Here is a 27,750-nt window from a genome sequence, read left to right as displayed (position 1 = left end):
TGAGTCAACCTTGAGTCAGTCAGGCTTCAACTGCTGGCAGTCGGCAGAGTTAGCCTGCAATACTGCATTCTAATCACTGCGGAAGGAAGGAAGGAGGGAGGGAGGGAGGGAGGGAGTGGGGAGGAAGGAGGGAAGGAAGGGAGGGAGGAAGGGAGGGAGGGAGGGAGGGGGAGGGAGGGAAGGAAGGAGCAATAGCAACAGGACAGACTTATATACAGCTTTATTGCCCTCTCTAAGTGGTTTACAGAGTTAGCCTCTTGCCAACAATCTGGGTCCTTGTTTTACTGACCTCGGAAAGATGGAAGATTGAGTCAATCTTGAACCGGACAGGATTGAACTCCTGACAGTGGGCAGAATTAACCTGCAATACTGCATTCTAATTCTGTGGACTATGGATGCAATAGCACTTAAGACTTATATACTGCTTTCCAGCCCTCTCTAAGCGGTTTACAGAGTCAGCCTCTTGCCCCCAACAATCTGGGTCGTCATTTTACCCACCTCGGAAGGAGGGAAGGCTGAGTCAACCTTGAGCCACTCAGAATTGAACTGTTGGCAGTGGGCAGAGTTAGCCTGCAATACTGCATTCTAACCACTGGGAAGGAAGGAAGGAAGGAAGGAAGGAAGGAAGGAAGGAAGGAAGGAAGGAAGGAAGGAAGGAAGGAAGGAAGGAAGGAAGGCTGAGTCAGCCTTGAGCCTGGTGAGATTCGATCTGCCAAATTACAGGCAGCCGGCAGGCAGCAGAAGTAGCCTGCAGTACTGCACTCCAACCACTGCACCACCACAGCTCCTACAATGGAAGCATTTTGAAACGGTGCCTTCAGGAGGTGCCTCCGTTCTTTGGTTTGTGGCCGATGGATCCCAAAAAGTTCTGCCTTGCTTGATTTATTTCCCCGTAAATGATTAGCAGTCCAGAAAAAAGGACTTGAAAGGCAGAACGGTGTTTCTGCTACATTAAATCAGCCACTGAACCCAAAAGCATCAAGGATGCATTGCCAAGGTATTTCTTTAATTAGCCATAAAGTTAATTGGTCAGGCTTTCAGGGGAAGAGAAGCGGGGAAAGAGACCAATCCAGAACATAGCAAATCTTTACAAGAAAACCTGCTTTGGGTAAAAATCATCCCCAGGATTGCAAATAAATGGATCTCGACATATTTACGCACCCAGAGAGCAAAATGGTGCAAAACGTTGCAAGGCTCACATTATCCCTGGGATCAGAGGGAGGAATCTGATCCCAGGAAAATTTCAGGTTGTCTGTGTTTAGCGACTGCCTTGCACAGCAACCTTTAATAGTGATGGGAGGTGAAAAAAGTTAACTTTGCCACCAGTCCTCGCGCTGATGACCTTCGCAGGTCCGCCAAGCAAAGCAAAGTTGAAGGAAGATGGTAAGCACAGTTGGGATTAACAGATTAATAGAATGAGAAGGGACCTTGTAGGTCATCTAGTCCAACCCCTCGCCCAAGCAGGAGACCCTACACCATTTCTGATAAATGGCAGTCCAGTTTCTTCTTGAAAGCCTCCAGGGATGAAGCTCCCACAACTTCTGAAGGCAACTTCTGTTCCATTGGTTGATTGTTGTCACTGTCAGAAAATGTCTCTTTATTTCCAGGTTGAATCTCTCCTTGGTCCTTGATTTCCACCCATTATTCCTTGTCTGGACTTCGGGTGCCTTGGAAAATAGCTTGACCCCTTCCTCCTCTCTGGGGCAGCCCCTCAAATATTGGAAGATGCTCTCCTGCCTCCCCTGGTCCTTCTCTTCCCTAGACTAGCCAGGCCCAGTTCCTGCAACCGTTCATCGTATGTTTTATCCTCCAGTCCCCTAAGCTGTGTTTGGGTTTCATTTCACTAAACAACCAAGTCGCCACTCTCGTTGTGGTTGCTAAACAAGGATGAAAAAAAAATAATGACTGAATTTGGAGAGAAAATAAGGAGACGAACCTTTTTTTTGAAGTTTATTTACACAGGCTCACATCACAAGGTTTTTGTAAACAAGTTTAAAGGAAGATACTTGATATTTTTAAAAGAGAAGAGAAGGTCGGCCGGCCTTTCCCGCTTAAGAATTAAAGAGCAATTCTCAGGATTTTTTTTTAAAAAAAAAACAGGCAAAGTTTCTTCCCTCCAGTGACTCTAAAATTCAGTGCAAAGAGTTGGATAAAAGGGTTGCCGAGTCAAGGTTGTGGCCGAGACAACTTGGAAAACACGAGTGGATGAGGAATTGAGAACTTTACCTGAATATTCATCTCTGATTTAAACCCATATGTCATTAAAAAAACACGGAAGGAAGGAAGGAAGGAAGGAAGGAAGGAAGGAAGGAAGGAAGGAAGGAAGGCAGGAAGGAAGACAGGAAGGAAGGAAGGAAGGAAGGAAGGAAGACAGGCAGGAAGGAAGACAGGAAGGAAGGAAGGAAGGAAGGAAGGAAGGAAGGAAGGAAGGAAGGAAGGAAGACAGGCAGGAAGGAAGACAGGAAGGAAGGAAGGAAGGAAGGAAGGAAGGAAGGAAAGGAAGGAAGGAAGGAAGGAAGGAAGGCAGGCAGGCATATAGGGAGGGAGGAAAGGAAGGGAGGAAAGAAGAAATATAGGGAGGGTGGGAGGAAGGAAGGAAAAAGAGGGAGGAGGAAGAGGAAGGAAGGAAAGAAAGAATATAGGGAGGGAGGGAAGGAGGAAGGAAGGAAAAAGAGGGAGGAGAAAGAGGAAGGAAAGAATAGAGGGAGGGAGGGAGCGAGGGTCAGGAAACAGGCAAAAATATCACACCAAACACAGTTTCACACTCCCAAATAAAACCAAACCAAACATCTCCCAAAACCTACAGTAGCTTAAAAATATGCTTTTATTTCATCCCTGTCTAACTAGAACTCTTCGTACTTTGGACTAAAAGACCTATGATCCCCAGCCATAATGCCAGAGTCGTTGGTAGAGCTTTGGAGTCCTACCCCTGTGGACTACCGGTGTGTTCATATGTGCGTGAGAGAGAAGTTTCGATGCACAGCCACTCAACAAACCTGACTTTTGAGGTCCGCACCTTTGACCTAGGAACCTCCGAAAGGCGTCCAACGGGAGAAAGTCGTCATTTCCAAGGCGGGATCTGACGTGATCTCGCGAAGGCACTCCGCGTTGCGCGGTCTGTCACGCCGGAAGGGAAATTGAAACGCTTCTCGGGTTCATTATTTCGGGTTTTCAGATGTGACTTGGTAGCTTGAGCAGACGGGTTGGGGAAAAACAGCATCGGAGAAACCTGGACACCTTTGATCATATCCGGCCTACATCACAGGACGCAGCCTGTAAAAATTAGTTTGCTAGTATAAGGCACTCTCTGCTTTAGCGGGCGGGGGTGGGTGGGGGAGGGGGTTTAAAAGCAGGGAGGGTGGGGTGGGGGGGCCAACCTAGAAGTCAAAATCATGCAAGTCAAAATAAAAATGGGTCAGCCCCATCTCCTGATCCCCTCGGACTTCCGTCTCGTCTTCCGTTTACGGTCCCCCATCAAGTCCGTCCGGCGTTAGTCCTTGACTTCTGGCGGTCGTATTTGACTGACACAATGAGGAAAAGCAGCAGGGTGACCCCCTGGATCACCGCCAGGAGGAAGAAGTAGTAGTTTAAATGGCAACCGTTGATGTTACCTGCCAGGAAAAAAGCGAGAAGACGGGCTAAGCAGCGGACCCAAAAGAAGCAAATATATTCCTTTTTAGTCTGTGGATGGAGCCAGGGAAGTTAGGACGTGTCCTAAAGGGGGAAAGGGGTATGATTTAAGGTGAAAGTCGGGACTCACCTAAGTAAGGTGTACAGCTATGAGGAAAGAAAGAAAAAAGGAGAGGAGAGGAGAGGGAAAGAAAAGAGAAAGAGAAAGAGAAAGAGAAGAGAAGGAAGGAAGGGAAGGGAAGGAAGGAAGGAAGGAAGGAAGGAAGGAAGGAAGGAAGGAAGGAAGGAAGGAAGGAAAGAAAGAAAGAAAGAAAGAAAGAAAGAAAGAAAGAAAGAAAGAAAGAAAGAAAGAGGAAGAAAGTTAGGAAGGAAGAAAAGAAAGAAAAAGAAAGGTAAAGGAAGGGAGGAGAAAGGGAGGAAGGAAGTTAAGAAGGAAAGAGAAAGAGAGACAAAGGAAGGAGAAAGAGGATGGGAGGAAGTTAGGAAGGAAGGAAGCAAAGAAAGAAAAAGAGACAAAGGAAGGGAGGAGAAAGAGGGAGGGAAGGAGGAAGTTAAAAAGGAAAGAAAGAGAAAGAGAAAAAAGAGGCAAAGGAAGGAAGGAGGAAGAGGGAGGACGTTAAGGAAGGAAGGAAAAAGAAAAAGAAAGAAAGAAAAGAAAGAGACAAAGGAAGGAAGGAGAAAGAGGGAGGGAGGAAGTTAAGAAGAAAGGAAAGAAAGAGACAAAGGAAGGAGAAAGAGAGAGGGAGGGAGGGAGAAGGAAGCTATTGATTTCCTGACATTTATAGCCAAATCAGACCCTTTCAGCCCAATCAAAATGTATTAAGCATTTCGGTTGCTTAAGAAACATATCTGCATTTTGTTAGCTCGCCTGCAATACCCCTGTGTCAAGGCAAAGCCTCTTTTCTTTGCAAGCATTAATTCAATTAAACCCATTTTTAAAAAATTGGAAGCGAGAGCCACACCAAACGCTCTTCCGCCTGACGCTTAAAAACAGGATATAGATATAGATATATCCCCTGAAAAGCACAGGAGCTTAAAAGGCTGCCTTTCCACGCACCCCACTTTTTTTACGGATCACGGTGTGAATGCCATAAAAATCTTTTCCTCTCGCTCACAAGGCAGAACTAATTTTAATCGTTTTAGAGGAACTGCAGGCTGGTAATTTCAGGCTCTCGCAGATTCCGTGAAGGAGAGGACTTCAGCCAACATCACAAATGGCGAAGGGATGGAAGAAAACGGATCCATTCATTGGGTTAAATAATTGCCCATCGGCTGTAAGGCTGGCCTTGCTGAATCCGTTTCTTGCTTGATTCAAGATGGTCCTGAGAACTTTCATGCTGCCCCCCCGACCCCAAAAAGTCCCCATGGGCTTGTTTAGTGAGGTAGGATGCTCCCACGCTACTAAGTTGGCCCTCACCCAGCTTCTTCACCACGAGATAGTGGTTCTCCAAGACTTCAGAGGAGAATATGTTTATTATGGTTAGCCCTGGACTTATGGCCATGGAAGACAGTGGTTCCCCCAAGATTTCGGAGGAGGATGTGTTGGAGAATCTTGGAGAACCACTATCTCCCATGGCTGTAAGTCAAAGGACTCCTTGCAGTAGAGGACTTGGAGACAGTGGTTCTCTGAGATTTCAGAGAAGAATGTGATTATTATAGAGAATCCTCGACTTATGACCACGGAAGATAGTTGTTTCCCAAGATATCAGAAAAGAAAGTATTTATAGTGGGTAGCCCTTGAGTTATGACCATTGGAAGACAGATGTTCTCCAAGTTTTGAGAGAAGAATGTGTTTATTATAGGGAGTCCTTGACTTATGGCCATGGAAGATAGTGGTTCCCCAAGATTTCAGAGGAGGATGTGCTGGAGAATCTTGGCGAACCACTATCTCCCATGATGTAAGTCGAAGGACTCTTTGCAATAAACTCCTTGACTTACAACTATGGGAGACAGTTGTTCTCCAAGATTTCAGAGAAAAACATGTTTATTATAGGGTAGTCCTTGACTTACATCCATGGGAGATAGTGGTTCTCCAAGATTCTCCAGCACATCTTCCTCTGAAATCTTGGGGGAACCACTGTCTTCCATGGCCATAAGTCCAGGACTCTTTGTAATAAACATATTCTCCTCTGAAATCTTGGAGAACAACTGTCTTCCATGGTCGTAAGTTGAGGATTCCTGGGGACATAAGTTGAGGAGCACATTCTTCTTTGAAATCTTGGAGAACCACTAAATTTCAGAGGAGAATGTGTTTATTATAAAGTCTCCTTGACCCACCACCAACATTGGGATCAGTGTTCGCTAAAAGGTAAACCTGAATGAATATGGTTTTCTGCCTGCATATTTTTTTAAAAAAAGAAAAATCCAAGCCAATAGAAATAACTGACCCAAATCCGTGTGGTTGCTCATCCAACCGATTGATTTGAGGGAAACCAACTCCAAGAGTCCCGAGCCCACGAAGGACCCAATTCCAGAAAAAAAGAAGAAGAGGCCCATAATTGCACTTTGCATCGATTTTGGAGCCGCAGAATAGGCAAATTCCAAACCTGGAACACAAAGAGAAGACACAGACAGACAAACAAACCATGGTTAATTCACAAGCTAACTTGACAAGTCAAGTTTGTTGCTGTTTCTGTGCCTCAAATCTCCCACTGCTTAATTTCATTGGGAGTTGTAGTGCTAGGCGTAAAACCTAAGTCGCTCTCAAGACGGTGGTGAAGCAATGGATTTGGGGACATTTAAAATTTATTTGCCTTTTAATTCATTTGTACTGGAGATTTTATTCTCTTGTGGCGTTCTCGCCATTGAACAAGGACGTTTTTGGCATTTGCGCTTGGAAATTCAACAATGTGGCAGCCTCTGATGTCAAAAAATGAAAGCGCCAGGCCGAAAACACTGAGCAAGTTTTGCCAATTTATTTTCCAAAGCACCAGAGGACAAGAAGCAACAGATGGAAACTAATCAAAGAGAGAAGAAACCTGGAACTGAGGAGAAACTTTCTGACAGGGAAGACGATTAACCAGTGCAATAGAACTTGCCTCCAGGAACTGTGGGTTCTTCATCACTGGAGGCTTTTAAGAAGAGACTGGACAGTCATTTGTCTGGAATGGCACTATAGGTTCTCCTGCTTGAGCAGGGGGCTGGACTAGAAGACCTCCAAGGTCCCTTGCAACTCAATTCTATTTTGTTCTGTTCTGTTCTTCTCTGCTTCTTCCTTTCTCCTTCTCCTCATTCTGTTCTGTTCTGTTCAATTCCATTTTCTGCTCTCTTTCTCCTTCTTCTCCTTCTCTTCTCCTTTTCTCCTTCTCCCTATTCTATTCTATTCTATTCTATTCTATTCTATTCTATTCTATTCTATTCTATTCTATTCTATTCTATTCCTATTCTTCTCTTCTTCTCCCTTTCTCCTTCTATTCTATTCTATTCTATTCTATTCTATTCTATTCTATTCTATTCTATTCTATTCTATTCTATTCCTATTCTTCTCTCCTTTTCCCTTTCTCCTTCTATTCTATTCTATTCTATTCTATTCTATTCTATTCCTATTCTTCTCTTCTTCTCCCTTTCTCCTTCTCCTTCTATTCTGTTCTGTTCTATTCTATTCCTATTCTTCCCTTCTTCTCCCTTTCTCCTTCTTTTTCTCCTTCTCCTCCTTCTATTCCATTCCATTCCATTCTATTATACTCTAGTCTATTTCCATCTCAATTCCATTCCAATCCATTCCATTCTCTCCTCTCCCTTTCTTATTCTATTCTATTCTATTCTATTCTATTCTATTCTATTCTATTCTATTCTATTCTATTCTATTCTATTCTATTCCCATTCCCATTCCTATTCCATTCCACTCCATTCTTATTCTCTCTGCATCCCAAACCTCTGAAAATTCTGCCCTCTCGTGGTCAACACACAGCCACAACTAACCAAGTTAGAGACTTGGAGGAGAGCCGTCGATCCATTGATTTGATGGCCTCCAAAAACGAGCTCTCTTTCCCAATCGAGGCCTCTCCAGAACTCAGAGAGAAGCAAAATCCTCGTTTTCTAAATTCGAATCATCCCGGAGAAGAGAGGACAAGAACGTGGCTTGTTCCCAAACTGAAAGGAACCCAAGAATAAGGAACGAGAAAGTTTTGTTCTCTGTCCAGAATTCAAAATCTGAATGCCCCATCCCCAATTCTGTCTACACACACACACACACACACACACACACACACACACACACACACATGCACCACTAAGCCTTAAAGGTGCCTCTGGAGGCCTCTCGAGCAAATGGCCCAATTGCCATTTCAAATGTGTCCAGAGGGGAAAAATAATTCAATGTTACGACTGGAAAATAAGGGCAGCTGTTGTACTGAATTTTAATGAAACCTAAATACCAGCAGTGCAATTGTGCTTGTGTACCGCTCACAGTTTTAGAACGAGCAACACAGAGAAAAAGAGACACAACACTCAAAGGTTGCACGTTCCTAGTTTAGGGAGATTTGCCCCTTTGCAAATCAGGGGTTTATTTATTTATTCCGACCCGGCGCTCATCAATCTTTATGACTAACTCAAGGTGGTGAGAAGATCCAACACATCTTCCACCTCCTATTTTCCCCACCACAACAAACTTGAGTAGCGAGTTGGGCTGAGAGAGAGGGACCAGCCCAAAGTCCGTGCCTAAGGTGGAACTAGAATTCTCAGATTCCTAAGTGATGGGCCACAATCACCCAGCCGGCTTTCATGCCTTAGGCAGGACTAGAACTCCACAGTCTCCTGGTGATTGTCCCAAAGTCTCCCAGCTGGCTTTCATGCCTAAGGCGGGACTAGAATTCCCAGTCTCCTGGTGATTGTCCCAAAGTCTCCCAGCTGGCTTTCATGCCTAAGGCGGGACTAGAACTCCCAGTCTCCTGATGATTGTCCCAAAGTCTCCCGGCTGGCTTTCATGCCTAAGGCGGGACTAGAACTCCCAGTCTCCTGATGATTGTCCCAAAGTCTCCCAGCTGGCTTTCATGCCTAAGATGGGACCAGAACTTCCAGTCTTCTGGTCATTGCCCCAAAGTCTCCCAGCTGGCTTTCATGCCTAAGGCAGGACTAGAACTCCCAGTCTCCTGGTGATTGGCCCAAAGTCTCCCAGCTGGCTTTCATGCCTAAGGCGGGACTAGAACTCCCAGTCTCCTGATGATTGTCCCAAAGTCTCCCAGCTGGCTTTCATGCCTAAGGCGGGACTAGAACTCCCAGTCTCCTGGTGATTGGCCCAAAGTCACCCAGCTGGCTTTCATGCCTAAAGTGGGGTTAGAATTCCCAGTCTCCTAGTAATGGGCCACAATCACCCAGCCAGCTTTCATGCCTAAGGCAGGACTAGAACTCCCGGTCTCCTCATGATTTGCCCAGTCATCCAACTGGCTTTCATACCTAAGATGGGACCAGAACTTCCAGTCTTCTGGTCATTGCCCCAAAGTCATCCAGCTGGCTTTCATGCCTATGACAGAACTAGAACTCGCCATCTCCTGGTGATTGGCCCTCAGCCAGCTTTTATGCCTAAGGCGGAACTAGAATTCACAGACTCCCGTTTTCTAGCCTGGCGGCTTCACCACTAGAGCAAACTGTCCTTCTGAATGTTGGAACTAGTCTTCACCGGGCCTTCATCTGGCATCTTTCTCCCAGGTGCTCCTCGGTTTACATTTGGCTTCTAGACTCAAAAGCGCCCAACTCACGCCCGTAAAACTTGGAGGCGAGTTTGTCTCTGCTAGCAAAAAGGACCCCAGAGAAACCAAACTTATCAGAACTGGTTGGGCTCCCACGGTGAGAACGCGGCTCTGATTTAATTAGAAGACGAGGCGGAATGAGGGCTCCGCGAAACAGTAAGAGGCTGGCAGCTTTTTTTTTTTTTTTTCCTCCTAATGAACCCAAAATGTGTGTGAAACGGAGCAGAAAATGAGATTTTATGGCCACGCACATACCTCCCATTTGCAGGTTGCACCCAGGAAAGTTGGGAGGGAGGAGAGGAATAGAGAGAGAAAGAAAATCAACCGCCGGTTATCAGCCTGGATAGTTATGCACCAGGAAAGGGGGCCCCCCAACATCCTTGTTGGACCAGGAATTTTCTAAAAACCCACCAAGAACAGCCTAGAGACCGTCCAACAACCAGACTGCTTCCCTTGAGTTAAATCCTGGCTTGGGCCAATAGTAGTTTGTAAGTAGTTTGCATTGACACCTTAGACCTGGGGTTTTATGGGCCCCAAACCCACAGGAGACTGGAAATCTGAAATTAACTATAAATAAATGTAAATAAGTGTACGAAGGATCACTCAGGGGCTCTCTGAGGTTTGCGGTTTTCTTGCAGACCCAACTGGAGAACGTCATCAATACTAGAAGGAAGTGAGGTTTGTGGAAAAAAGGAGGAGGAGGAGGAGGAGGAGGAGGAGGAAAACTGTGGGGTCCTTGATGTTTTCTGAATTTGGTTGTTTTCTTGCAGACATTTCATGACCCAACTGGGGAACATCATCAAGTGCTAGAATGGAGTGGGGTTTGTGGAAAAGAGGAGGAGGAGGAGGAGGAGGAGGAGATGATGACCACCTGTGAGGTCTTAGTGCTCACTGAGCTGGTTTGTTTTCTTGCAGACATTTCATGACCCAACTGGGGAACATCATCAGTGCTAGAAGAGAGTGAGGTTTGTGAAAAAAAGGAGGAAGAGGAGGAGGAGCGGGAGGGGGAGGAAGAGGGGGCCGCAGCAGCCAATTTGGTTACTCAGTGGAAACTATCTAAACCAACAATAGCTCAGGATCGAGCCAATGGGCCCTGGATTTTCTGCTCAGATTCTCCAAGGATTGAGATTCGCAATCCCGTGTCTTCTAGGCTAAGGAACGATAAGACCAAACGAAGAGGCTTAAACGGGGCCTGTTTTCCTGTCTCCCTCGCGACGCGGCGAACCCACCTGCAATGCTGGCTAGGATCTCGCTGATTCCGATCAGAATATACTGAGGGACCTGCCACCAGACGGACATGTCGGCCGCGTGGTAGACGGCCGTCCCAATCTTCTGATCGATCGTCTTGGTCTTCACCCTCCTCAGCCGGTCGCTTTCCAATATTCCTAGGAAGGGAAAAACGCACAGGAAATGACTCGCAATCGGCAACACCCCGTCGGATCGTTCCACCTGCGCATTTCCGCCACGTTGTTTCCTGAGCTCGCGCACGCGTCTGCAAAGCATTGCGCTTTGGATCGCAACGTTTGCAACCTACCCACGGCGCTTGCCCTGACGGGTGACCCTGTTTAGGATCAAGCGTGCAAGTCTCATCCGAGCCATCCGAAAGAGAATTACGAGGGGTTTAGCGCCCTGTAACAGGGACCCCACCCCCCACCCCCAAAAGGGTGGTGTGTGGTGGCCTAGAGGTGGAGCTCTTGCCTCACAATCAGGAGGCTGTGAGTTCAATCCTAGGTAGGAGGCAGATATTTCTCCCTCTGGGCACAATGAGAATTTATCTGCTGAATATAACTCTGCATTGGCAATAGGGAGGGCATCCGGCCAGTAAACACTCAGCTCCATTCAGTTGCCCAGACTTCACCCCGCAAGGGATTTTGGGGTTGTTAAAAGAGGATGATGATAGACAGACAGACAGAGAGGTAAATAGATAGATAGATAGATAGATAGATAGATAGATAGATAGATAGATAGATAAGAGATAGATGGGTGGATGTGTGGATGATAGATAAGATAAATAGGCTAGTTTGATCCCAGGTAGAGGCAGATATTTCTCCCTCTGGGCACGATAAGAATCTAGCTGCTGAATATAACTCTGCACTGGCAATAGGGAGGGCATCTGGCCAGTAAAATTGCAATTGGTGGATTGCAGTGGTGAAGATTTCAGGATCACTGGAACTTTTGTTTGGTTGAAACAAAGTGTTCTCCAATGGCAGGTCATTCCCATTTAGTGACAGCCTTGTTTTGCAACCGCACAAAGTTACAACAGTGATGGAAAAAGTCATTTTACAAATAGTAAAAGATGTATGGATGAGCTTTGCAGGTCTGTAAAGCAAAGGAAAGCTCTATATGTGGCCTCAGTTTCACTTAACGACCGCTTCACTTAATGCCCCATTTGCCAGCCGTTATATGAGAACAAATCTAATAGCTAAAGTCATTCATTAGAGCAACCCTAGCAATCCAATGGCAAAAGTCTCGTTTCTGAGTGGAGATGTCGATCATGACACCCTATCGATGGCCTGTAGGATCCAGTGGCGGCACTCCATAACCCAAAATCCTGTGCCTCACCTGCAGCGAACGCAGAACACATGACGAAGAACATCCCAAAGGCGATTCTCTTCAGCGAGGAAGGAAGGAGCCCCTTCCTCTTCAACATGGGGTCCACCACTTTGTCTTTCAAGGGGATGAGGATAAGGATGAGGACAGCATCAAACATGGTCAGCCAAGCTGCGGGAAACTATAAAATATATAAAAAAATATATATGCTGAGACTCTAGAAAGAGTGCAGAGAAGAGCAACCAGGGTGATTAGGGGACTGGAGGCTGAAACATACGATGAACGGTTGCAGGAACTGGGCCTGGCTAGTCTAGGGAAGAGAAGGACCAGGGGAGACAGGAGAGCAGTCTTCCAATATCTGAGGGGCTGCCACAGAGAGGAGGAGGAAGGGGTCAAGCTATTCTCCAAAGCACCTGAAGGCCAGACAAGGAATAATGGATGGAAACTGACCAAGGAGAGATTCAACCTGGAAATAAGGAATTTTCTGACATTGAGAACAACCAACCCACGGAACAGAAGTTGCCTTCAGAAGTCATGAGAGCTTCAACACTGAAGGCTTTCAAGAAGAAACTCGGCTGCCATCGATCAGAAATGGTGTAGGGTCTCCTGCTTCATCGGCGGGTTGGACTAGATGACCTACAAGTTCCCTTCCAACTCTGTTAATATGAATCTATCTAAGATGATCAAAGGCCTGGAGGCTAAAACATACAGTTGCAGGAACTGGGCAAGGCTGGTCTAGGGAAGAGAAGGACCAGGGGAGACAGGAGAGCAGTCTTCCAATATTTGAGGGGCTGCCCCAGAGAGGTGGAGGGGGTCAAGCTATTTTCCAAAGCACCCAAAGGCCAGACAAGGAACAATGGATGGAAACTGAACTAGGAGAGATTCAACCTATAAATAAGGAGATATTTTCTGACGGTGGAAACGATCAACCAATGGAACAGAAGTCGCCTTCGGAAGTTGTGGGAGCTTCATCACTGGATGCTTTCAAGAAGAGACTGGATTACCATCTGTCAGAAATGGGGTAGGGTCTCCTGCTTGGGCAGGGGGTGGGACTAGATGACGTATGAAGTCCCTTCCCACTCTGTTAGCCTGTTAAGAACTGGGGTGGGGAAACAACGGTGAAGGCAGCATCCCCCAACTCAGCCTTCTAGTCCTCACCACGGGAACTCTGTTCTGTGCAAATAGCCACCATGTTGCTTGGTGAGGAACCTCAACGCCATGTCAGCAATGATTAATGTGTGTGAGAGCGCAGAACCTACTGTAGCAATAGCAATTAAACTTATATACTGCTGCACAGCGCTTTCCAGCCTTCTCTCAGCGGTTTACAGAGTCCGCCTCTTGCCCCCAACAATCTGGGTCCTCATTTTATCCACCTCAGAAGGATGGAAGGCGGAGTCAAAACCTTGAGCCTGGTGAGATTCGAACTGTTGGCAGTGGGCAAAATTAGCCTGCAATACTGCATTCTAACCACTGTGCAACATGGAAGGGAAGGGAAGGGAAAGAAGGGGAAGGGAAGGGAAGGGAAGGGAAGGGAAGGGAAGGGAAGGGAAGGAAGGAAGGAAGGAAGGAAGGAAGGAAGGAAGGAAGGAAGGAAGGAAGGAAGGAAGGAAGGAAGGAAGGAAGGAAGGGCAATAGCACTTAGACTTATATACTGCTTCACAGCATTTTTACAGCCCTCTCTAAGCGGTTTACAGAGTCAGCCTCTTGCCCCCAACAATCTGGGTCCTCATTTTACCGACCTTGGAAGGATGGAAGGCTGAGTCAACCTGGAGCCTGATGGGATTCGAACTGCCAAATTGCAGTCAGCCAGCACTCAGCAGAAGTAGCCGGCAGTACTGCATTCTAACCACTGTGCAACAAGGAAGGGCAATAGCACTTAGACTTATATACTGCTTCACAGTGCTTCATAGCCCTCTCTAAGCAGTTTATAGAGTCATCCTATTGCCCCCAACAATCTGGGTCCTCATTTTACCCACCTCGGAAGGATGTCAGCCAGCAATCAGCAGAAGTAGCCTGCAGTACTGCACTCTAAACACTGTGCCACCGCAGCTTTATTTACAGAATAAGAGAATAGCAGACTTGGAAGGTACCTTGGAGGTCTTCTAGTCCAACCCCCAGCACAGGCAGGAAACATGAAATGGCATTTCAGACAAATGGCCGTCCAATCCCTTCTTCAAAAACCTCCCGCGTTGGAGCACCCACAACTTCTGCAGGCAAGTTGTTCTACTTCGCCTTTACCCCTATGGCTTTCTGGCTTTGGAGAACGAACATCTGCTAAATCTTTGGCACCAGCCAGCCAACTTCTCAGAAGTGAAAAACAAAATCCTGTCGGCAGAGAAATTAAAATCCCCCCTCCCTTTCTGACACGCAGAAACAGCTCATTAAGGATCTGTCTTCATCAACCCACCAGCAGCGAAAGAGTGAGATTTTCAGGAGGGATCAGAGGTTAAACCATCAGCACACAGGATCTGCACAGCAAGAAATCATCCCTAAAATCATTATTTACACAAACACCGAGCCCTCGTCCTCTCTCCGTGTTTTCAAGATCTTCTGCGGATGGCCTGCTCTTCATTAAAATTTCCACCTTGCAAGATTTTGACCCGGGTCAAACCAAGATACCCTTAGCCGCTTGCAGAAAGTGACTCCCTCCTCTGTAATCGCCGGAAAAGTTCAAGAGGCGAAGGGTGAAAAGTCTCAATTAAACGGGGGGAAAGTCTCAGCAGGATCTCTGATGGGTTCCCCCCCGACCCGCCACCCCCCAAAAAAACATGATGACTCGAACGATGAAATATTCATGCTGGATAAAACACACCAGGAATGTTGAAATGGCCAAGACACGAGTATGGAGAATTTTTCTGACAGGGAGAACAGTCAAGCAATAGAACAGAAGTTGCCTTCAGAAGTGATGTTGCCTTCATCCCTGGAAGTTGCCTTCATCCCTGGAAGCTTTCAAGAAGAGACTGGACTGCCATTGGTCAGAAATGGTGTACGGTCTCCTGCTTGGGCAGGGGGTTGGACTAGATGACCTACAAGGTCCCTTCCAACTCTGTTAATCTCTGTGATGACCCAAAGGTGCGTGGCACAAAAGCAACGAAGTCACAAAAGTAGGTAAAGTCCCTTTAATTCCTCCAACTTGGCCCACAATGTCCAGTTATCCTCAGCTGGAGAAAAACCTCTCCCAGGAAGAGTTTTTAAAGGGAAGAAATTCCATCCGAACCCAAAGTACATATAGATTATAAATAAAAACCAATACAAACCACAGCTGCAGCAATTAACAAGGCAGGGCAGGATGAGGAATTGCAGACTTCAAAAGATAACGAAATGCATACAGTTGGGAGGACTCCGCAACCCAGGTAAGACTTGACAAAGATAATTCACACTTTGCTTCCAAAGTGCGCAAACGCCCTTTTAAAATCCTGTTTTCCCAGCCGTAACTAATGAAAGGGATCAGGGCCCTTTTCTCTCCCATAAGCCATGTTGCTCCCTTCTCTGTTCCTCTCGGCATGCCCTAGGATGAAGAGAGGGTGGGCCTGGGTCTTCCTCTGAAGGCCCAGTCGGATTGTGCCCTTCCCCAGTTTCCTCCACACCCACCAGAGCCACACTCCCACTCCCTGTCAGCTGGTCGACCTCCCCCTTGGAATCAGATTCCACCAGGGGCATGACATCTCTGGAAGACTGTGTGTGCGTGGATATAGTTTGTTGTAAACATTGGTTTACAAAGGAAAATGATGGTATAAGGTAAGGCTGGCAGGTGCTCCATCCCTGGAGTTTTTCAAGAAGAGATTGGACAATCATTTGGCAGGGGTGTGTCAAACTCACGGTGTCACCCTGTGACATATTTGGGACTTTTCCCCCCTTCGCTAAGCCAGGCGTGCATGTGGCCAGTGCATGACACACACACACACACACCAGGCCAGGAGTTTAACAGCCCTGATCTAAGGAGTCTCCTGCTTGAGTAGAGGGCTGGACTAGAAGATCTCCAAGATCCCTTCCAACTCTGTTGTCCTGTTTTCGCTTTGTGGCTCACCGTGTGGGCGTTTGTGGTGCCGTTTGAGGTGCTGTTAGAAAACTGTGGAATTCTCAGGTGGAGGCTCTGGAGGACGTAAGTGGTCTGCATCTGTGAAGTCAAGAGGATTTGTTGTTCAGCAGTGTACAAAACCCAGAAGGTTCAACCCTTCTTTGTCAATGGCTCAGAACCCTTCTTTGTCAATGGCTCAGAAGCCTGACCAACCAGCTCGTGGCAACAGCAATAGCCCTTAGATTTATATACCGCTTCATAGTGCTTTCCAGCCCTCTCTAAGCGGTTTACAGAGTCAGCCTCTTGCCCCCAACAATCTGGGTCCTCGTTTGACCCAACGTGGAAGGATGGAAGGCTGAGTCAACAAGCTGGTTCAGAATCAAACTGCTTGCAGTGGGCAGAGTTTGCAACTCAATCTGCCTGCTTTGCCCGATCTTGGGTAAAAGTTGCTCTTTTTTTTTTACACACAAAAAAAATCAATATTTATATAAATATTTATAATATTTACATACAAACCACGCCCAGCCAGTCACATGACCACCAAGCCACACCCACAATTTAAGCCGCGCACATAGAACTGGTTAGTGGCCCCTGGGATCTAGAATTATGAGTTTGGTGGTCCCTGAGGTCCAAAAGGTTGGCGACCCCTGGATTAGATCAATCACTTGGTTAACTCAGTTTTTGCAAAAAAACAACAACAACCCAACAGCAGTTATGGACAGAAAATTCTTCTTTATGCCTCTGGCTTTGCTCAGGCACCTTCTCAAGCTTTCTTTCTATGCATGAAGACTAGAAACTTTAACTTGTTTGGAAAGTGAAGACATGTAGATCAGGCTAATATCTAATTTGCTGCACCTTCCCTACCAGTTTGCATATAGGTTGTGCCAGAGGTGGTATTCAGCCGGTTCTGACCAGTTCTGGAGAACCGGTAGCAGAAATTTGGAGAACCAGTAAATCCCACCTCTGACTGGCCCCGCTCTCATCTCTTCTCTGCCTCCCGTTGAGTCCCAGCTGATCGGCTGGGTCTCCTTGGGTTGCCCTGCACAGGAGAACGGAGCTGGAAAGCAGGTTAGTGGGGTGGGGAGGGAAGGGGGATTTTACAGCAACCTTCCTTCCCCCCTGGAGTAGGGTCAGAATTGAGATTTTGCGGTATCGTTCCCCTGTCGCGCCCACCAAGCCATGCCCAACAGAACCGCGAGTAAAAACAAAAGGTTGAATCCCGGCCTGGAAAATAAATGCAAACGGAACCAGGGTCCATCCTTCCTCACCTGGAAGTAGACTGTCCAGTATGGTATGAGAGCCAAAAAGACGGGGATGATTTTGGCCAAAGCTTTGACGTCTTCCACTTTGTCTTCTCGGAAAGGGCCCCCATTGGAGGCCTTGGCCGCTTCCAGAAGACTCTCCTTGGAAGGCTGAGATGGGTGGAGGATCCCCTGGGAGCCCCTTGGAAAAGAAGAGGGGGATTTATTCTGTGGCTCCTTCACAGCTTTGCATCACCCAAAGACTTGGAAGCTGGGCTTTTATTTTTTTAAAGGCGGTTGTGGTGCCGGATATCCAGGGGGTCTCAAAAGGGGGAGACTCTCAAGGGATTCAAAGAAAGGGTGGGAGGGGGGCGGACTAGGTTTAATGCCGCCTTTTGGATAGGGTGCAAATCAGAAATGGACCTTCTTTCGGATGGAAGGCGGGGTTTTTCTTTTCCCCCAGGAAAATGTCAAAGGCTTGCATGAAGTGTCTGAAATGGTCTGTATAGGATGGGGTGGTGTGGGGTAGAAAGGGAGGGAGGGAGGGAGGGAGGGAGGGAGGGAGGGAGGGAGGGAGGAAGGAAGGAAGGAAGGAAGGAAGGAAGGAAGGAAGGAAGGAAGGAAGGAAGGATAGAAGGAAGGAAGGAAGGAAGAGTGAAAAGGGAAGGAAGGAAGGAGGGGAAGGAGAAAGGGGGAAGGGGAAGAAGAAAGAAGGAAGGAGGGGAGGAAGGAGAAAGAGTGGAAAGGGAAGGAAGGAAGGAAGGAAGGAAGGAAGGAAGGAAGGAAGGAAGGAAGGAAGGAGGGGAGGAAGGAGAAAGGGTGGAAAGGGAGGGAGGAAGGAAGGAAGGAAGGAAGGAAGAAGGGGGGAAGGAGAAAGAATGGAAGGGGAAGGAAGGAAAGAAGGAAGGAGAAAGAGTGGAAGGGGAAGGAAGGAAGGAGAAAGGGTGGAAGGATTTAATACTGCCTTTTGGTTAGGGTGCAAATCAGAAATTGAAATTCTTTCAGATTGAAGGCAGTTTTTTTCCCCCCCCAGGAAAATATCAAAGTCTTGCATGAAGTGTCTGAAATACTCTGTATATGATGGGGTGGAAAGGGAGGGAGGGAGGGAAGGAAGGAGAAAGGGTGGAAGGGGAAGAAAGGAAGTAGAAAGAGGGAGGGAAGCCAAAGAGAAAGGGGGAAGGAAGGAAGGAACAAAGGAAGGAAGGGAGGGAGAGAAAGAAACAAAAGGAAGGGAAGAGAGGAGAAAGGAAGGAGTGCTATATTGTAGAGTAAACTGCCCATCAAAATTTTGAAGGGCAGTTTTGGAGGCCTTCAAGAACCACAAACACACCCAAAGAAAACCAAGGAGCTGCCAAAGGCTGGGCAAAAATGACTATGACGGACTATTCATTTTCAAGACCCCACAAAGCTGGTTTAACAGAGCCCTCCCCTCGATCTTAAGCAACACAAACTTCATGCACAACCAGACTCCCATTTTTACACCAACCAAGACACACACACACAAACACACAGACCTCAGCCTTCACTTCTATACCTACCTAGGGCTGGAAAACCGCTCTGGCTGTTTTCGGTTACAGCAAGAATAAGCCAGGATTTTGAACATGTCGGTGAAGGCGCTGCCATCCGGTGGCTTGGTGATGAAGACGCTCTGGCCACACAGGAAGACCACGAAGGAGACGCCAATGCAAACCGTGGGGATGATGTAGCCGATGGCGAAGTTGACGTTCTGCTGGATGTACGCAATGCCCCCCAGAGAGAGGATGGCTCCCAAATTGATGCTCCAGTAAAACCAGTTAAAGAAACGCCGGGTGGCTTCTGGACCTCGATCCTTCACCTAAAGGAGACATTTATTTTTTTTCCAGGGAAAAGAAATCTATATGAGGAAAGTTCTGGGTGCTTGCTAAGAAAGGATTTTTCAAAATCACCACTGGAACATTAGTATTTCCTATATTATTATTATTATTAACACACTCCAATAAAACAAGTTCTACTCCCCGCTCCCCACCTGAAAAGAAATCTCTTCCATATGCAGTTCAGCTAAGCCACGGCCGGGCTCCTTGCTGTCTCCTCCTTGCTCACATAGCAAATACTGTTTCAGTTTCCAAACAGCCCTCCACTCTCACACACACGGATAGGACGCTAGCCAGATGAATACTGATGGATTGCGGGTAGGCAGAGGCAGAATTTTTTTCTCCTTATTTTCCTCCCCCAAAACTTGCCCGATCACACAGTTTCATAGCGAAGCACGGGTACCCTGCTTGTGTGTGTGTGTGTGTGTGTGTGTGTGTGTGTATTAATCAATCAATCTATCTATCTATAAATTCTCTCTCTCTCTCGAATAATCATTTCAATCACAGGGGGATCCCACATGCAGCGGGAACATTTTACAGGCATAATGTTTATAATACCATACAAAGGAGACCAGAGATATTTCAGGAAGCAAACTTTGAAAGAGCAGGTGCAAATCTTTGCCTCTATAAAAAGCAACTGAGAAATGCAAAACAGAATTCCATTTTTAGTCCGTGGAGAGCAGAGTTTCTCAACCTTGGACCTTTCAGGATGAACGGATTTCAGCACCCAGAATCCCCCAGCCAAGAAAGAAACTCAAGAAAGCCCCATTTTGATTCTATTTGGCATCAGAGGCGGTGGAAGAAAGTTTTGGCAGATTTTCCAAGATTTTGTTCTTCTATCCTATAAGAATGAAGTAGCATTCTTGTAATCCAGTGTTTTCAACCTTGGTGGCATAAAGACATGTGGGTATCAACGCCCAGAATTCCCCAGTCAGCTTTTCTGGCTGGGGAATTCTGGGAGCTCAAGTCCATATATCTTAATGCTGCCAACTTTGAGAAACTGATCTAGAGTTACACAGCCCTCTCTAATCCACTCAATATAAGTAGTCCTCGAATCATAACCACAACTGAGCCCAGCATTTCCGTTGCTACGTAAGACACGAATTTTGCCCCATTTTATGACCATTCTTGGCAGTTGTTAAGTGAATCATCGGAGTTTTTAAATTAGTAACACAGTTGCTTGTCAGAAAGTCAAAAAAGAAGATCAGATGACCCAAGACATTGAAAACGTCATAAATAAAAACCAGTTACCAAATATCTGAATTTTGATCTTGTGACCACGGGAATGCTGCAATCGTTGTTAAGTGTGAAAAATGGCCATTAAAGTCACTTCTTTCAGTGCCGTCTTAACTTCCAACGGTCATGCCTGTACAGTTTTATTAACACATCCTCCCCCGCAGCCGGCAACTAGATAAGCAGGGGTTGACACCAGACAAACAAGCAAGCAGAAAGCACTATCTTAATCAAAGAATCACCAAGGGGAAAAACCACATCCTAATTGGTGGATCTCCATGGCTGGCTGAGGAATTCTGGGAGTTGAAGTCCACATATCTTTTTTTTCTAAATTAGAAAAACTTTAATAAACATTAAAAAGATAAATACAAAATACAAATCGTTAAAAAACGAAACAAAAACAAAGAATGTATAAATTACAAATTAGTTAGGACGGTGCTTTCTTATCAAACAATATTCTAATACTTATTTCATATATCTGGTTATTACTCCTACTATAACCTCTTTATATTCTTCCTTATTTATTTACTCACTGGTTTCTATTATTTTTTATCCAATTATATCAGTTTTCCCAGACTGTATAATATTTTGAGTCTTCCTTTTCTTTTAATTTTAGGGTAAGTTTGTCCATTTCAGTGCAATCGTAAACCTTTTGGATTATTTTCTACTGGTATCCAACCATCCTTCCAAACACTGCAAGTGCTATCCTCACTGCAGAAATTATATGTAAAATTAAGTATTTTATTTCTTTTGTATATTCACCTTTTATTATTCCCAATAAAAAGATTTCTGCCTTAAGTCCTAATTGGATGTTCGTAATTTCTCTTATCCATGTTCGTATTTTTGTCCAATATTTCTTACTCTTCGGGCAAAGCCACCAAGCATGAAAGAAAGTACCCCTTGTTTTCATTTCCAGTAAAGTGGGCTTAAATATGGATACATATTGGCTAATCACAAAGGGGTCAGATACCACAGATAACACATTTTGTATTGATTCTCTTTATATACTGTTGATTTCGTTATTTTGTATTTTTTTTCCAAATTCTTTCCCAGTCTTCCAAATTAATATTATGCCCTACATTTCTCGCCCATGGTATCATTACCCTAAACAAAGAATCACCAAGGAGAAAAATCACATCCAAATGGGTGGAACTCCGTGGCTGGCTGAGGAATTCTGGGAGTTGAAGTCCACTTATCTTAAAGCAGCCAAAGTTGAGAAACATTGAGAACAGAGAATAATAATTCGCCGTTTTGGGGGGACTGACTTCCCAGCAGCTGTTATAGGGATATATCTATCCACACAGGACACACCCTTGGCCCCCAAACCCCATTTTTCATGACTCATTGGGGCTGCTGTTCTATGACACAGCTGCGGATGAAAAGCCACTACTGTTTCTCTTTCAAAAAAAGGGAAGAAAATAAAAAATTCAGAACATTCCTCCCGTGCCAGCTGAATCATCCAGAGACTTGTTTTGCTGTGTTTTTGGTTCAATGATGCCATCCCGGCTTGCATGAAGCCAACCTCCTTAACTAACAGGGCTTATTCGTGGCCTCATTAAAAGATCCAGTTTCTGGTCTCGGGAATCTATGCCAACACAGCTGGATGAGGACCAAACAGGGCTGCTGCCCTCATTCCTAGCCCTCTTTCTTCTGGTTTGCTTAAAACCACTCAAAGGAAAGAAAGTCCCCTGGAATTTGGATTCTTTGTCTTTTCATAGTGTCCCAGGTTTTAAAATCAGGGAAATAAATAAGATTAAAAGGTAAAGGTTCCCCTCGCACATAATACATGCTAGTCGTTTCCGGCTCTAGGGGGCGGTGCTCATCTCCATTGCAAAGCCGAAGAGCCAGCGCTGTCCGAAGATGTCTCCGTGGTCATGTGGCCAGCATGACTAAATGCTGAAGGCGCACGGAACGCTGTTACCTTCCCACCAACGTGGTCCCTATTTTTCTACTTGCATTTTTACGTGCTTTCGAACTGCTAGGTTGGCAGAAGCTGGGACAAGTAATAAGAGCTCAGTCAGTTACACTGAGGGATTTGAACCACCGACCTTTCTGATCAGCAAGCTCAGTGTTTTAGCCACTGAGCCACCATTTCCCTCAGTAAATAAGATTAGGGGGATGTAATTTTGGAGGACCATAAACCAGGCACTTAAGATTATGCATTTACTTAGGTTACTTAGAATAACAAGGTTGGAAGAGGCCTTAAAGGCCTTCTAATCCGGTCACTTGCTTGAGAAGACCATTTTATACCCCAGGGGACAAATGTTCGGTGTTTGCAGTGTGTTGGGAGTCACATGGTATCCATTTATGACCTTCCCAGCCAACAAGCAAAGTCCAAAAAAAAAAAGGGAAGGTTGTAGTCGCATGTCCCACTTAATGACTGAGGCAAAAAAGTGGTAAAATGGGAGTGTGGTCACGTGATGCCTCCCTTAATGACCACATCATTTAATTGCAACCGCCCTTAGACTTATGCACCGCTTCACACCTCTAAGTGGTTTGCAGAATCAGCCTCTTGCGCCCAACAATCTGGGTCCTCATTTTACCCACTTTGGAAGGATGGAAGGCTGAGTCAACCTTCAACTTGGTGAGACTTGAACTGCTGGCAGTGGGCAGAACCAGCCTGCAATGCTGCATACTAACCCCTGAACCACGGTGGGTGGATGGATGGATGGATGGATGGATGGATGGATGGAAGGAAGGAAGGAAGGAAGGAAGGAAGGAAGGAAGGAAGGAGGAAAAGGAAAAGCAACAGTACTATGACTTATATACCGTTTGACAATGCTTTACAGCCCTCTCTAGGCAGTTTACAGAGTCAGCCTGTTGCCCCCAACAATCTGGGTCCTCATTTTACCCACCTCGGAAGGATGGAAGGCTGAGTTAACCTTGAGCTGGTGAGAATCGAATTCCTGGCAGTGGGCAGAGTCAGCCTGCAATGATGCATTCTAACCTCTGTACACCATGGATGGATGGATGGAAGGTTGGTTTACAGTGTCAGCATATATCACCCCCAACAATCTGTGTCCTCATTTTACCGACCTCAGAAGGAAGGATGGAAAGTTGAGTCAAGCTTGAGCCGGTGAGAATTGAACTGCCAAACTGCTGGCAGCTGGCAATCAGCAGAAGTAGCCTGTGGTACTGCATTCTAACCACTGCACCATCGCAGCTCTTAATGATGATATTTCTGGTCCCTACTGTGGACATAAATCGAGGACTACTCATTGCAGGGGGTCAAGACTGGAGGACAGACTCCGTGCTTTGAGTTCCTGGAGAAATATGCAGTAAGCAAAATATACAAGGATTCCTTTGACCATAATGAGTTAAGAATCGCTCGTCCCCCTGGTCAGATGTAGAAGGATTTTGGGCTTCTCAACCTTTGCCATTTTTAGGTTTCAGATGGGTTTCATTTCCTTGCAGTGATGACAGCTGAATTCAGAACTATGAGAAATCTTACTTGGGATTTTTTTTTTAAAAAAAATCACCATGTGTCAAAGAAAGGAACAGGAAACAAATCAATTTAAAAGAGGAACTTGAAAATAGCTGGGAGAGCAATGAGAAAAAGTCCTCCTTTACAGCACTTTGGGATGAAATCACTGCATTGCTCAAGTCTGTCTATTTGGAACAAGGTGTAACTGTGTTTTGCAGGTATAATTAAAACAGCATAGGTAAAATGAAAAAAACATAACATTCATTTCTGAGAGAAGAACAATGAAGGTGCGTCTTGACAAACTTTGGTTGACAGCAGGCATGTCCAATCTTGGCAGCTTTAAGCCTTGGGGACTTCAACTCCCAGACAGCATGTTTTTAAGATGGGTGGACTTCAACTCCCCAGTTCCCCAACCAGCATACTAGTTAGAGAGTTTTAGGAATTGAAGTCCATGGATCTTAAAGTTTCCAACGTTGGACATCCCTGGTTTACATCTTAGTTCAACAGAGGAAGTTGATAGGAAACAGAAATTTGACTTCATCTGTGATTGACTGAATGCCATGAAGTTGGTGTTGACTCTCTACATAGATTTTCTCCAGAATGATGCCTTCAAAAATATCTCCCAATCGTCACTGTAACTTGAGTCCATCTATCTCATCTTCTCCTTGCCTTTCCTTCCATCTTTTCTAGCATCTGAACCTTCTCCAGAGGTCTTCACATAAAGTAGGACAATTTGAGCTTGAACATTCGTGCCTTGAGTGAGACCTCTGGATTTATCGGTTTGACGACTTGATTGATCTTGTCTTGGTTGTCCATGGCCTTCTCAGCAATCTTCTCCAACTCCGAAGTTCAAATTTTGATGCTGTTTCCTCAAAGTCCAAGTTTCATTTCCGCAGAGACAGATCTTCCAGATGTTGTCGAATTACAAATCCAGAATTCCTTGCTCTTCGCCAGCTGACGGGGAGAGTCATATCAACAACATCTGGAGGACCAACCCCACAATAGGCAAGTTGTTGTGTGCATTTTCTGGAATAAACTTTCCTCTTTTGGTGTCACGTGTCTGACTGGTCACAAGGCCACAATTGTGTGCATTTAAGGTCAGGGCGATTAGCACAGAGAAAGAATTATATAGCCATACAGTGTGGCAAGCAAAAGAGAGATATTAGCATACTGGGAAGTATAAGAGGCCAATTTCTTTGTCTCAACAGAACACAAATGTTTTTTTTTTTTTTGTATACACAACCGGCTGCCTCTGGGGAACAGTTTGGTACACATTTTTCAGGAAGTCAGTCTCTTCCTTTTACCAATCTGGTAAAATGACTGTGACTACAACTCCCATGATCCTAAAATAGCACCACAGCTATTTTAGCCACCTAGAAAGTTATACAGCTTAAACAAGCCAAATGTAATGATGTAAACATATCTCAAAGACTTCAAAACTGGGGAAGAAGGATGAGCTTGCAAGAAACAGAAACTAGTATCTCAAAAAAAGGCAGAGAAAGCACCTTCAGGGCCTGTGAAAACATCCATCCTTAATGGGGACAATTTGGTCTAAAGAGCAGCTTAAGATTCCAATTTTAAATCTGGCCTACTCAGAAATATTTCTTAACCCTCCATTGTCTAACCAACCCAAACAGTATCTGTTAAAGGAGACCTCACCCATAGATACCCTTGAAGGACAGAAGAATCGAGAAGAACCTACCAAAAATTTCTCTAGCTTAGATTTCTTGTCTTCTTCTAAAGCAAACAGTAGACTGGCCCAGGTTATTCGTTTATGGAGATAACATACTTATGACACACACACACACACACACACACACACACACACACACACAAATCAAGTAAGCTTGGGAGCAAAGCCAACTCAATGTTCTTGAGAAGAGATGTCAATTCACACCACATTTCAAAGGTAGCTTTTCTTCTGGTGTTACTTTTCTTGGGTCTCTCCCAATATGAAGAGTCTTTCAAACCAACTCTGAGAATCTTCCACAACACACACTAACTGGGTGGTGGAGAAGGAAAGAGGAAGGGACAGTTGATAGAAACGACTACCATGAGGATTAGATATGGGAAGCCAATCTCAGAATCTACAAAGCCATAGATTATGTGAGAAGGAGAACCAAGAAAAACTCCATACTTTTGAGCATCACATGCAACACACCCACAAAACCAGAAGGTTACAAGAATTGAGTTGACATGGTGGGGGTCTCACTGTTAAAATCAATCGCTGCTCATCGCTTGAAGGCCAAGAAGCTGCCAACTATCATTTGAGGCCATTGCTGCATTTAACTCAGCATTGTCCACCCCAACCTTTTTTGAACTGACCATTGTGGCCAAACCTATGAGTTGATGGGTCCCACCAGGTTGGAAGAGGTGCTCTAAGCCACCATTTTCCAGATGCTTCTGCAGCCATGTCTGGAAATGGGGAAGATGATCATCGATATCTAGCATAGGAAGGCTATTAATTATCTTCCCACCCTATTTAGTGCAGAAATTTCTATAAAAGCACCCAAACCAAGGATGGCCCAACCTCTCATGGAACCCATCTTAAGAAACCACCTGGTTTCCTACTTAACTATGGTGTTTTGGCAGGGACCACATCTCTGAGAAGATCTACATCACCAGCTAAGGACTGACATGAAGCTGTCCAACCTGTTGGCTTGGTTGCCCCTTTGACAACCCAACCCAACCCAACCCTTTGTTAGAGAAGAAGACAATGAAGACTACTCCACCTGATCAGCTCCAAAGGGGGTGATGTTGGCCTTGACGGAGCCCACGCTCAGTCCAACCAGCACCAAGCCGACATAGGAGGCGATGAGACAGTAGCGCATGTCTCCTGGTGACGGGCACGGGGCGGAGGTGGTATTGCTCTGCAGAGGCGATGAGCAGTTCTCAATGGGCCACGGATGAAGCTCCCCGCAGAGCCACTGGCGGCTGGGAGCGATGGCCATGGCGGGGAAAGCCAGCATGCCCAAGAGGTAGACTGCCATGCTGACCAAGATGGTGGGGAATTTGCCCAACAGGGCGTCGGCCAGCCAACCCCCAAAAGGGGAGACCAGGTAGGTGATGCCCATGAAGAGCAGGAGGGCCTGGCTGGCTTGGGCGCCCTCCCAATTGTAAGGAGTTCCATTGAGGAAGAGCACCAGGTTTGAGGTGATGCCGTAGAAGGCCACCCTTTCCAGCAGCTCAGCTAGAAGCACAGCGGCACATGCCAAGCGCCGTCCGTGGAAGACGTTGGCCGCAGGGAAGGAGACCGGCGACCGGGCATTGGGCTCTAAGAGCGGGCTCCTCTCGTTGGGCTCAACCTCTTGCATTGCTGGTTGGCCAACTCCTTACTCAACTTCTCCTGTTGTTTGACCCAACTGAAAATATCTTCCCCTAACCCTAATCCTTACTTAAATCCCCCTAAAATGTCCTCTCCCTTAAGGACCCAGGAACCTTTGGGGTTCCCCTACCCTCACCCAATTGTGGCACCCTCCAACCCTTCCTCCCTACTCCAGGCAACTTCCAAGCTCCTCGGTTGCTCAGATCCCCTCTTAGAAACTATAGAACGAAGCGGGGCTGACTTTCAAGAGCCGGATGAACCCACGTACCCCGAAACTTTTAAAACTAACCCCCGCGTTTCCAAACCCAATCTCTTCCCCGAGTGGGATTCGAACCCGTAATCTCCAGGTTTCGGGGGCTCTTCCGAGTCGCGCCAGAGTCTCTCCCCCCCTCCTCCTCCTCCCCACAACTCGCTAGAAAAGCCTGGCTCGGGCCGCCGTTCTCGGAGCCTTCTCCCCCTCCCGCCGCCGCCTCTGCCGTCCGCCGCTTCGCCTCCTTGCTTGGAATGCCCAGGTGGTTCTTAAAGCCCGCCTCTTTCGGCCCGGGCCGCGTTCGCCGATTGGCCGCCGCGCGCCGTCGCTCACGGCTTCCCCCTCCCGCCGTGAGTGGCAAAGAGGCGGCGTCTTCCTGGTTTTCCTGTCGCCGCAAAAATAAACTCGAATTGCAAGCGCGCGTTTTAGGGGGCAATTCGGAGCCGGTCCGGATCGGAGGCGGCTTTATTCCAAACCTGCGTGCCTTTCCCTTCTCGTTCTTTATTTCTTTGGACTCCCCCACACCCCCAAGAGCATCATCA

The 27,750-nt window shown here is 46.2% G+C and overlaps 1 protein-coding gene across 1 annotated transcript; it reads right to left on the bottom strand.

Annotated features, from left to right (window-relative positions):
* Positions 1–491: 491 nt before the first annotated feature.
* SLC15A4 (solute carrier family 15 member 4) lies at positions 492–27,750 on the bottom strand. The gene is made up of 8 exons (XM_087913469.1): positions 26,366–27,750; positions 18,665–18,960; positions 17,154–17,328; positions 15,895–15,984; positions 11,880–12,048; positions 10,547–10,702; positions 6,018–6,176; positions 492–3,611 (listed from the first exon to the last, which is right to left on the bottom strand). The coding sequence occupies exons 1-8, from the start codon at positions 26,945–26,947 to the stop codon at positions 3,475–3,477; spliced, it is 1,764 nt and encodes a 587-aa protein (XP_087769595.1). The 5' UTR covers positions 26,948–27,750; the 3' UTR covers positions 492–3,474.

Source organism: Pseudonaja textilis, chromosome 15 (assembly GCF_049901715.1).
Source record: "Pseudonaja textilis isolate UNSWEBS1 chromosome 15, rPseTex1.2, whole genome shotgun sequence".
NCBI lineage: Eukaryota > Metazoa > Chordata > Lepidosauria > Squamata > Elapidae > Pseudonaja > Pseudonaja textilis.
Note: the sequence above shows the minus strand (reverse complement) of the source record. Positions and strands in the feature narration are given on the sequence as shown.

Excerpts from the sequence above, each read along its gene's own strand:
- SLC15A4 (XM_087913469.1), bottom strand. The coding sequence starts at position 26,947 with ATGCAAGAGGTTGAGCCCAACGAGAGGAGCCCGCTCTTAGAGCCCAAT. Across the intron at positions 17,329-18,664 it reads GAGCGGTTTTCCAGCCCTAG|GGGCTCCCAGGGGATCCTCC; the intron begins GTAGGTATAGAA and ends TTCTTTTCCAAG. Across the intron at positions 12,049-15,894 it reads GCACCACAAACGCCCACACG|TTTCCCGCAGCTTGGCTGAC; the intron begins GTGAGCCACAAA and ends TATATTTTATAG.